The sequence below is a fragment of the Cyprinodon tularosa genome, unplaced genomic scaffold (genome assembly GCF_016077235.1).
Source record: "Cyprinodon tularosa strain WSP-4 unplaced genomic scaffold, ASM1607723v1 ctg669, whole genome shotgun sequence".
Classification (NCBI taxonomy): domain Eukaryota; kingdom Metazoa; phylum Chordata; class Actinopteri; order Cyprinodontiformes; family Cyprinodontidae; genus Cyprinodon; species Cyprinodon tularosa.
In genome coordinates, this window is record NW_024039417.1 from 105,564 (window position 1) to 117,994 (window position 12,431).

Here is a 12,431-nt window from a genome sequence, read left to right on the forward strand (position 1 = left end):
TGGTCTCCACTGAGAGCAGACTCTTTCCAACTGGCTTAATATTACTACCATGCAACATTCATGTTGATTACATTTGGAATATTACAGACGACACTCAAAATGAATATTGCTCACACCGATGGTGCGGCAACAATTTGCAATTCATGCTTTAACATAGATCTTGTCTAGCTGTTCTTTAGCTTGTTGTGTTTAGCTTTGTACATTCACTTCTTAATAGGTTATAAACCTGTAAAATATTTTAATATTTTAAAAGTTTTAATCAAACTCAAACGATTTTAAGCACAGATTAGACTTCTGCAACCGCAAACATCAAATGTCGCTTGGGTCTGGTCGTGAACCACTTTTGCTGGTATGCTTCTGCACCGTCGGTCTGCAATATTTAGGGATGCACAGCAGCGCAAGGGGGAGCCTATCCAAGGCCTTGTAAGAACTTCAGCGGCGCCAGCGGGAGTTTATTTTCCAAAACAACAATGATGCCTCTGCAAGATATCACGGTCACTGAGATGGATCTAGAGTTGCTAGACATCGAAGAGGAACAGATTCTGTTTATGGAGTTGGCAAAAATAGAGATTAACCTTTTGTCATAGTTGCCCATTGTAGTTATTCCTCGGTTTTTAAAAATGGTGCGCCCTGGCACCATATCGAGAAGGACAACCACACAGACATACCAAGGTCCAATCACAGCTGATTTTTGTCTGCGAACTTCTGCTTGAGATCTGCGCGGGCTTGCGACCACCCGACGCGTAGTCAGGATTTTTTTTTTAGGTGCGCACAGAGACAGATTTGACGGTTGCAGAGGCTATGCGTCAGAAGCATAAATTGGCCTTAAAACTATAAACAGATCCAACTTTTTATGTCATCTTAGAAATATTAAGGGAGCACAAATATTTCTCTTTCCTAGCCACACCCACAACAAAAGAATTCAGTAAGTGAGAGACATGAAATGTAAAAGCAGAAAATAATAAAGAGCCATTTTAAGAATTTCCTGCCATATCAAAAATCGCCTCCAACCTAAATTACTTATGAAACAAAACTCATAATCTCAAAGTAAAAACTGCTGTTGACTTATATAAAGTCATTCTGTCAGTAGAGAAAACAATCTGACCATCTCTATCTAAACATTAAGACACGTCCAAAGTTTCTGTCATGAAGTCATGAGCAGCTCACAGGATTACTTCACACCAGAGCCTAGACCATTCCATTCAAATGTTTGTGATGACTGAGTCAGTAATCACATGCAAACATCTTTCAAACTGGAAGGCTATTTACTGAACAAATTTCTATTCTAATGAAATGACTGCACATAAAATCATAAAGGGACACAAATGCAGCAGCATTTTAGCAGCACGGGACCAGCTTTCAGCCTTTTAAAGCATATCAGTAAAAAATGACAAGCATGTTATAGAGCAGATTAAATGCAAGCTCACGCCTTGAAATGATATGGAGTTTACAGGTGCTGGTCATAAAATTAGAATATCATGAAAAAGTAGATTGATTTCAGTAATTCCATTTAAAAAGTGAAACTTGTATATTATATTCATACATTACATACAAACTCATATATTTCAGATGTTTATTTTGTTTAATTTTGATGATTACAAATGACAACAAATGAAAATCTCAAATTCATCATATCAGAAAATTAGAATATTACTGAAGACCAATAAAAACAAAGGATTTATGGAAATGTTGGCCAACTGAAAAGTATGAACATGAAAAGTATGAGCATGTACAGCACTCAGTATTTAGTTGGGCCTCCTTTGGCCTGTATTACTGCAGCAATGCGGCGTGGCATGGAGTCGATCAGTCTGTGGCACTGCTCAGGTGTTATGATAGCCCAGGTTGCTCTAATAGTGGCTTTTAGCTCTTCTGAATTGTTGGGTCTGGTGTATTGCATCTTCTTCTTCACAATACCCCATAGATTTTCTATGGGGTTAAGGTCAGGAGAGTTTGCTGGCCAATTAAGAACAGGGATACCATGGTCCTTCAACCAGGTACTGGTAGCTTTGGCACTGTGTGCAGGTGCCAAGTCCTGTTGGAAAATGAAATCTGCATCTCCAAAAAGTTGGTCAGCTGCAGGAAGCATGAAGTGCTCTAAAACTTCCTGGTATGTGGCTGCGTTGACCCTGGACCTCAGAAAACACAATGGACCAACACCAGCAGATGACATGGCACCCCAAACCATCACTGACTGTGGAAACTTTACACTGGACTTCAAGCAACGTGGATGAAGTGCCTCTCTTCTTTTCCTCCAGACTCTGGGACCTTGATTTCCAAAGGAAATGCAAAATTTACTTTCATCAGAGAACATGACTTTGGACCACTCACCAGCAGTCCAGTCCTGTTTCTCTTTAGCCCAGGCAAGACGCTTCTGACGCTGTCTGTGGTTCAAGAGTGGCTTGACACAAGGAATGCGACAGCAGAAACCCATGTCTTTCATACGTCTGTGTGTGGTGGTTCTTGAAGCACTCACTCCAGCTGCAGTCCACTCTTTGTGAATCTCCCCCACATTTTTGAAGGGGTTTTGTTTCACAATCCTCTCCAGGGTGCGGTTATCTCTCTTGCTTGTACACTTTTTTCGACCACATCTTTTCCTTCCCTTCGCCTCTCTATTAATGTGCTTGGACACTGAGCTCTGTGAACAGCCAGCCTCTTTAGCGATGACCTTTTGTGTCTTGCCCTCCTTGTGCAAGGTGTCGATGGTCGTCTTTTGGACAACTGTCAAGTCAGCAGTCTTCCCCATGATTGTGTAGCCTATAGAACTAGACTGAAAGACCATTTAAAGGCTTTTGCAGGTGGTTTGAGTTAATTAGCTGATTAGAGTGTGGCACCAGGGGCCATCAATTTTGAACCTTTTCACAATATTCTAATTTTCTGATATGATGAATTTGAGATTTTCATTTGTTGTCATTTGTAATAATCAAAATTAAACTAAATAAACATCTGAAATATATGAGTTTGTATGTAATGTATGAATATAATATACAAGTTTCACTTTTTAAATGGAATTACTGAAATCAATCTACTTTTTCATGATATTCTAATTTTATGACCAGCACCTGTAGTATTTTTCTCAGGGCACGAGTAAAAGAAGAAGAAGAAGAAGTTACTCATAAGGCTTTTAAATCTGTCATTCTCTTAATTACTAATTAACTGTACAGAATCCCCACAAACTTTTTTCCTCCCTTCCTGGCAGGTTTTATGAGGTAGTCATTTGTAGAGATAGATCGACGCATCAGCCGGACAATATTTTTGGCCAATATTAGGGTTATTGCATTGCCGTTCCCTCAATCTGCAATTTAGTATTTATGTTGTGTTTTTTTTACTTGTTAACGAATGTTTTTCTTTTTGTGTTTAAACTGAGACTTGTTATCATTGTGTCCCTTTATAGCAGGGGTAGCCAATTAAAACACAGTGGGGTCCGAATAAAGAAAATCATCAACCAGTAATGGTCCGGAGACATTTTAGTTATAATCTGTGTACTTTACACACCATTTAACACTGAAATAAAATTAGGTTTTTAATGCATCCATGTTATACACTGACTTTTTATATAAAAAATATTTTTTTAAAAGTTCATTTTTCCATTTGTTTTTTTTTTAAGTAGAGATCAATAATATATTGGTTGGTATATAGGCAATTTCCTGTTTCACATATTTGATAAAACTCCTTAACTGATCATTTATTTTATTTATTTGTTTCATATGGCTTAATGAGAGCAGTGGGCTTTATGCTGCCCTGCAAGGCTTTAAACCTGGGTTTAAATGGAGACAAAGCCATTCTAAAGCACATATCAAGGTGCTCAGTTTGAGCCTGCATCCATATTTATTTTTGATTCTGTTCATGGTGGAGAATCCTGCTTCACAGCAGCAGGTTGAGCCAAACATACTCTAAATGTGCAGGGTCATCTTTGAGCACCATTTCACTTTTCTATCACTAGTTCGCCAGTTCTTGCAGCAGTCCACACCACTTTCCTTCACTTTTTCCTCATCTTCTTCTTTCCCACCGCCTGGCTTGCCACAGGTTTGCCTGCTGTGTCTAAAAGTAGCAGCAGCAGCAACCCAGACTGACAGCAGCTCGTTGGATCATTTGTATCACATGTAGCCTGGTCCCAGGGGGATTTACCGTATTAACAGGAGAAGCGGCGCAAATGAAATTCGACACTGCCGTCGGACAACATGCGGTAATTTAGAAATGTTTTAAATTAGGTTGGGTCCGGATTGGCCAGCAGGTGGATCTGGATCCGGACCGCGGTCCGCTAATCCGTGACCTCTGTTTTATAGCATGTAAACTGAAGAAAGAAAAGCAATATTGGCTCTAAGAGTCGGACCGAAAACATCTGCAGCCCATATTGGAAATCGGACTAGATTGAAAATAAAATTCCTTTAAAAAAAAATCAGTTGATCTATAGTGATTTGTTTTTAAATTCAAAAAATAAATATTATTGCAAACTATTCACGAATATAGCAGCACACCTGGAGGCAGCTGTACAATTTCTAGATAAGGGGTTGATTCTTTTTATTTTTCTTTATAGTGGGATTCAGAATGCATCCTATAAACTATATATTTATTTATTCAATTTTTTTTTCACCGTCTCAAATATCCAAAATATTGCAATTAATTATTAAGTCCAGCAAAGTCTGCTATATAGCAATTTAAATTATTTCTATTGTTGTTTATTTCCACCATGTTATAGATGGTGAATGATCCACATTTTACACAAATAACCAATATTTATCCATCATCAACATCCTGTAAGTAAATCCAAACATCGTCTTTATGACAGTTAAGCATCTCAATCATTTATTGTTTAATCTTAACCATTTTACTACTGTATTATTGTGGAGGATTTCAGTCCATGAAGACAATTAAACCACCTGAAAACAGTGGTTTAGCACAGTATATTTAAAAGAGATGTTAAAATATCCCCATTTTAATCTACTATTGTTTTTTTTATATAACTAGTGATGTTTAGAAATCATCCACACCAGAAGTTAGAAAACAGTTAAACAGCTTTTAAACAACATTTATTGACAATATGTGATAAAATTAAAGGACTTGTTTTAAGCGTGTTTCAATCGTTACATGCAGCTCACAGTGTGAGACGAAACCGCAGGGTTTCATCGTACAGTGTGAGTTCACAGCTCACGATGTATGTTCTCACACTGATGCGATCTATCTGCTCGCACTTTACGTCTAAAAACCACGTGGGACTCAGCTCCGCAGTGAGATGGCGCTACTCGGTCTCGTCTATCCGAAAGCCAAACGAGTAGAAGAGGAATATGAAGCGCACTAGAGTGAAACGCGCTGCCTTGGCAATTTGTGCGATTTTGTGTTGAAAGCCCTAAAAATGAAGCGACGACGTATTTGGACAAAGACATGGCTAAGCAAACATAGCGACTACGGTCTGTCAATTTACAGAGAGAACCCCATTTCACTCGCACCCCCGCAATGCTTCTGTGTTTACATCTGAGAGGAAGAAGAAAAAGAAGAATCCTTATTTGCGCACTGAGCGATTTGCCCACGACCGCCTTACGATGTTATACTGAATTTCAAACATGTTTGATTTTCTCACGATTCCACGACAGGAAAGGGTAAAAAAAAAAAAAACGCACAGTGTATGCCCGGCTTTAGGAAGTGAATCAGAACTAAAGTCTCTGAATTGAAAGGAAACAATTGGCTGTGAGGGCAGTGGCATACTGTTCAACTTAACCTGTATGAAGGCTTCGTTTGTCTTTTTAAACTGCAGGAAGATGAGAAACATTCAGATGACTATAATTTGATGCCTATCTGGTATTTTATTTTTGCTGAAACACTGTTTTTACTTTATATTTTATAAGTGATTAGAATTTTGACTTAACTAAGGTTTGGATGGGCTACTTGTATGGGTATTAAAACTTAGTAAGCACTATCACAATACCCAGTTTAGTGGACAAGGCCTACAGTGAGTTTTCCACCTTTAAGCCAGAGTCAAAACGGTAGGTCAGATTTTAAGCTGTGTTATTTTATTTTTTTACATGACACCGACTGTGGAAAGGCTTTGTATTGGCACTATGGGTTGTTGTCTTTTTAAGCCAGATTTAATGTCTCATATTAAAATTGTTCTGTTCTCTACATGATGATCAGGCATTGATCTTGGGGACCCGAATGCCGAGGCGTTTGTCCTGGACAAACCTATCTGGGGATGGATCTAGGCAGCGGTTACATTGAGCTTCACCTTTGCTTTGAAAACACATCGTTCCTCCTGTCAAACCCAAGAAATTGTTGCTGAATTACTGCCTAACCCAATCTCGGTCAGAACTACGGGTGCCTTCGTGTTCATCCCTGTTCTCTCTCAATGAGTCCTAAGAACCACGACCTTTTAAGAGACGTATTCTGTCCAATTGGACACAAAATCATGTTTGGTGTGACCCAGGCTTTACCATTCCAATCTATAAAAGCCATGGGCTGGGAGCCCACCAAATGCCGCATGCAAGCAGTCCTTTACAATTGTGAGATTGTAAAAAGCGGTATTGTAATAAGACATTAGCTACGTTTACATGCGCAAAATTTCCCCGATCCGATCCAAACCTTGGTTGATCGGAAATTCAAAATCTCCGTTTACATGGACACTAAATGAAATGATCCGATCATGACGTGTGTATACATGTACCAAGCGTTGGATCAGATTAAATCTTTTAAGCATGCGCAGAACTTCCTGCCAAACTTGGCAGTTCTGTCTGCGTCTGGTTTTTGGGAGGCCTGACAAACGATGCGCTCGGAGCGAGCGGAAGGAAAAACGGAGAGAGGAGGAAAAAAGCGCCTGGCAGCGAAATGTCCGAGAGAAAATGTAGAGAATGAGCGATTGAACCGGCGTGGGAGAGCGAGTGGGCTGTGGAGAGAGAAAAGAGGAAGAGGAGGAGGATAAATTCCTGCTTCCTGCAGCTTTAAATGAACTTGAGTGTATAAGTCGGCGTTCCTAGACTCCTCCCGCCATGTTGTTCACAACAAGAGCGACTGGTGGTTTCCTGTTGTTGAAAAGGCGGAAAAACGTCACGCTGACGTCGCACACATGCACAGTGAAGATTATTTTACTCTTAAGATCCGAATGGGTGTTTACATGGACGCCAATCAGAATGGCGATCGGCAAAAAACACCTCTCTCTTTCGGAATTAAATTTATTTCCGATCGGACCGAATCGGATTAGAATCTTCAGTCTGACATGTTTACATGAAACATTTTTGATCTGATCAGGCCTTTAATCCGATTAGTTGTGTCCATGTAAACGTAGCTACTGATACTAGCTAACCATTACTCCATAAAAGCAGGCCAGTGTCCTTTAATTAACTCTTTGTAACAATGTGAATAAAATGAGGGTAGAGGTTAGTATGTCAAATATCTGTTTTCAATCAGAGAAACTCTAGCAAATTCCAAAAATTCAATGCCTAAATAAAAAAAAGGAAGGAAAGAAAGAAAAAAAAAACTATTGCTTGATCAAACCTGCTAAGCAAATTTGACCAGATGTTTATGTCAAACATTCCTCCAAAGGACACAGCTGGACCAAGTTCCAATTTCAGACTGAAGCCTGCTTACTCGATTTGACAACTGCAACTTCTGTAATAGATATGAGAAGGGGGGGGGGGGGGGGGGGGGTTGCTCTTAGCAGCACATGGTGACAGATATGCAGGCTGGAACAGCCATGCCCTCTTTAGGAAACAGGTGGACTATGTTACACATTCACTTGGACTCTAAACCAACAGAATAAACTGGCTTCCCCCCCATCAGTAAGCCCACCACTGTACCCCACAGAGGGTCAAAATGCAGATAAAAAACCTCTAATTTAAACTATTCTTTAATCTCAAGGTCACTCTGTAAAAACCCTGAATTCTCACTTCTTTGTTTCTAAGTGGAACAGCTCATTAATCAGCACGACCTGGAAGGGCAGTATAAATAGATTTAGCATAAATCACATGTTGAGTTAAAATACAAAAATCATCCAATCTGTAGAATCGCTTTCATCCAAATACATCTGATTGAAGGGTTACTTCAGATATAAAAGGGAACTAAAAATAAATTGGTACAACTAGAGTGAAGATGCATTTAACATATCTGTATTATTAAAGAACTTTGTTTCTTTATTTAAGTGAAGCTGATTTTTTAATAAAATAATTGTGTGCACAGAAAAACAAACACTTTGAAACAAACATCTCTCCACTTTCATAAAGTCGATAACCAGATTAATGTATATGTAATGTTGCTGCTTCTGCTCCGCCGCAGATTTTTCAGATATCCATCTGAGTACACGACGTTAAGAAACAGAAAATTAAGTCGAGTTCGCTCGGATGTCACTGAGCAAACTTCCAACTAAACAATGAGATAAGATTTTTCCAAACAGAGACTCCAAAGTAAGAATATTTGCCTTTGTTATGCGCGTGGCTGATAGTAACCCAGCCAGTTAGCACAAGTAGCTAACTAGCACCCGTTAGCAGCCGTTAGCTCCTCCATTGATCAATATAATGCACAACAAAGCCAACAGCACTGAGCATTACTCGTGCCCAAAGTGCCTAAATGTATTTTATACCGAAAGCAGGGCATTTAAAAGGTGGTTGTGTTAAAAGTCCAACATTTCCCCCCTCTTACCCCCATCCCCCAACCCGCATTGTCTGTCTCAACTTTGACTGAGAGCCAATCCGTCCAAAGAACCAAGGAACGTCCTGCTAGCCTTTAGCATAGCGGCTAGCTAACGAGGACTGCTCAAAATGCCGGGCCTTTCATCATCCCAAAGGGCTCCGCTTTTATCGTTAAACCTCAAATGCAAACGACGTGACAGTGTCAAAATCCCCGATAAACACAACACCGAGTGCAGCCCAACCCGTACGGCCCATAAACAGTGTTTTAATTTCTTCTTTTTCGTGTACCGCAACAAAATACCTGTCATTGAGCTGATCCTCGGTCCCGGGCAACGGGTGAACAACGAAGTGAATAGATGTCATGGAGTCAGTCCGAAATCCCACACGGATGCGTTAAAGGTGTGGAAACTGTTATCCCTTCAGATTTTGTAGGTGTGGGCGTTCATAGGAGTCTTTTGATTGCGAAAGAAAACCCAAGAGTTTGGATCCCTGCCTCCTCACCCACATGCCGCCATCTTAACTCTAGCGAGCTTCTTGTGTTAGTGTTGATAGGCGCACATGCAAGCAGCTCCGCTGCTTGGAACTCAAACAGGAAATGTGTTCAATTGGATCGGAGTGGCTTTAAAAAACGGACACAGGAGCAGTTTTACAGGGAAGAAATACTATCAGGCACTAAAGCATTGGTTTTAACCAAAGCTTATGTGTTTTGTTACATGTGCATTTAAAGCTACAGTATGTAAGAGCTCTATTGTCAGTAGAAACACAGCTAAATTACATTGACCATGTTTTCTCTTAAAAAGACAAAACATTATTCAATAAAGATTGTTCCTCTGTCCCATAAAGTCAAATTAAATTCAATTTATTTATATAGCGCTAATTCACAACACGCGTCTCAAGGCACTTTACAGTTCACCAAATCTTACAGTCAGATTGACTCACAGTTTTCTATCTAAGGAAAACCAGATGATTGCATTGGCAATCCCCCACACTAGGCATGCTTGTAGCGACAGTGGAGAGGAAAAACTCCCTTTTAACAGGAAGAAACCTCCAGCAGAACCAGGCTCAGTGTGAGCGGCCATCTGCCGAGGCCGACTGGGGTTCAAGGAGACAGAAGCAGAGATAGAAAAGGCAACCAGCTCCAAAGGTGGCCCCCATCATTCAATATGTGAAAATGTTTAATAGTGCATTTAGCAGGATTGTGCTGAGATCATATAGGGTGTTGCAACCTCTTCTATTTTAGCAACGATTTGGCATTAAAGAGTGTCCAGGAAACGCAAAGCCAGGCAGACGAGCTCCGAGCCAGCTCCCATGTCAGAGGACGAAGAGAGCGCATCCAGCCGGTCACAGTCAGAAAAACAGGACTACACTGGAAAAACAGGCCGATCTCCAACATCTATAAACAACGATGTTGATGGGAGCAGCACAGCTGATATTTCTGTCCAGGATGAAGTCACAGCCAAACAGGAACAGATCAGGGGAAGCTACTATGATAAATCGCAGAGAGAGCAGAACGTTAGAGATTGAACTAACAGATTCTGCAGAGTGGGAGAATAGAGATGGAATAAAGCAGAATGATGAAAAAGGAGTCCCTGTGTCCTCCAGAAGTCTAAACCTATAGCAGCATAACTATAGAGATAGCTCACGATTAGAATAACTAGATTTTATTGGGTATTAATTAATCATAAACCCTTTTATATTATAGTTCTCTAAAAAATTATTGCATATTTTTTTCTGTTATGGTTTTAAGCTAGGTTCCATCAGAAAATACTGTTCATCTGGCTTTAGGACTCAACATACCTGGAAGGGATATGAAAAGCCATATACGCTTAAAAATGGGCCTCTATTTCCTATTATATCATGAAAATATATTAGAAACCATATAATGGATTATAATATATAGTTTGCAAACAATCCTGTAGGAACAACTCACACACTTCAAGCAGATGGTTCTATATCAGGGATCTTATTGTGGCCCTTTACAGTTTTCTCAAACATGAAACCATAATTTACTGCTCTGCTTTTCAGTATCTGACTTCAATATAATACAATGGGCTATGAGAGCATGTATCATGAGCAAATATGGCACAGTGGGAAAAGCTGCGGTCTTCCAAACAGAAAACTGAACGTATGATTCCAACTTTTTCCTTCCGCATGTCAGTGTGCACATGGGCAAGGTAATCAACGCCAAGTTGCTATGAATTTCTTTGCATTTGCATGGATGATTAGCAGGGCCGGAGCATGGAATAAGCAAACTTATTGACTGCCTAGGGCCCCAGGGCAAATAGACAGGGCCTCTAAGAATAATTGTTTTGTTTTGTTTAGTTTTTTTATGCATATATAAGAATTTATCTAATATTATACTTGATAATAAAGTTGTGCTTTTTTTTTTACATCAATATATCTTTCAACATTAAGAAATCATTGCTTAAAAATGAAAATGTATTGGTTTCTATTATTTAAGAGCATTCTTTATATTTTTTGTGTTTTTTATTAAATTATGTCTGTTTTATGCATTCTAATTCATTATTTTCAATTCTTAAATCTTCTGTTTTTGTTTTTTGTTTTTTTTTTTTGTTATTTGGGCTATTTTTGCACATTGTTTTTGCAGTTGGAACCAAACTGTAAATAAATTGCATACTACTTTTATTTTTATTAGTGTTGCGCCAATGCCATTTTTTGGCCCCGATACTATACCTGGCTGTGTATTGGTTGATACCGATACCATCTGTGTGAAATTGATGCTTGTGTATATATGAAGAACTGCATACTACTTGGATGTAAAATAATTGCCATCATGGCTTTATCAAGCTGCTGCCTACCTTTGTGAAGCAGAAAATAGACTAATACAAAGCGAATCCAGGAGAACTTTTTATTGCCTACCTGGAATGGGTGACAATAGTTAACAAACTTTTGGCTCTCAAAATGGTATCGGTCCCTATTTGTTGGTACTCACGATAACGATACCAACATTTTACTGCCCCGCCCGATATTGGTATCGGTTCAACTGTAATTATTATTATTATTATTATTATTATTATTATTATTACTTTTGGCAAATAACAGACTGTAGACAGCACTGCCAGATCTACTATGAGTTTATATTTGTTGTATAAGTGAGCTGATTATTTTAATTTTGATTGCATTGGCAGAAATGAAGGGCCCCAAAATCAAAATTTGCTCAGGGCCCATTGAGGCTTGAGCCGACCCTGGTGTTTATGTAAAAGTTAAAAGTTCATATTAAAAGTTCTAAACAAACTTAGACCATTTATTATTTTTGGTTTTAAAAATCTTGTTAGTAGAACCCAGGTAATTGAAGCCGATGTTTCTGGCACAGGTTAATTGTAAACGCAGAAGCAATCCTGCAAGGCTCAGTTGTTTCCTTATTATTGTTTATCTATTTAAAGTCAGGATATGTAGTTTTGTACTCAGCTTTTTATTTCCTTGCTGATGATGCAGTAATTTGCTGCAATGCACCTACTATTTCGTTGGCTTTTGATTGACTGCTGTATGCTTTTGAAAAACTGCACACACAAAAAAAATCCATCCATCCATCCATCCATCCATCCATCCATCCATCCATCCATCCATCCATTTTACGTCACGCTTATCCCAAGCAGGGTCACGAATGGTGCCGGTGCCTATCTCCAGCTGTCTACTGGTGAGAGGTGGGGTACACCCTGGACAGATCACCAGTCTTTCGCAGGGCAGTGAGGCTACCAGCAGGAATAATTACATACATTTTTCTTATTTCTATTTTCATATCTAATTGAGGCACGTCTGTCATTGATTCAGAGCTGTCAGTGGATCTACTCATTGTCTTTC

The 12,431-nt window shown here is 39.3% G+C and overlaps 1 protein-coding gene across 14 annotated transcripts in view; it reads right to left on the reverse strand.

Annotated features, from left to right (window-relative positions):
- The window catches only part of ubr5 (ubiquitin protein ligase E3 component n-recognin 5), a 70,396-nt gene extending 61,229 nt beyond the window's left edge, over window positions 1–9,167 (reverse strand). For 8 of the 14 annotated variants that reach the window (XM_038267307.1, XM_038267293.1, XM_038267299.1 and 5 more), the window contains exon 1: window positions 8,911–9,166. In XM_038267307.1, the coding sequence (XP_038123235.1) occupies window positions 8,911–8,972 (62 nt within the window). In that variant the 5' untranslated portion in view covers window positions 8,973–9,166. Of the gene's footprint in view, window positions 1–8,910 lie in introns of all 14 variants that reach the window. The other 6 variants (XM_038267296.1, XM_038267306.1, XM_038267301.1 and 3 more) reach the window with 2 other exon arrangements.
- Between the last annotated feature and the right edge of the window lie 3,264 nt (window positions 9,168–12,431).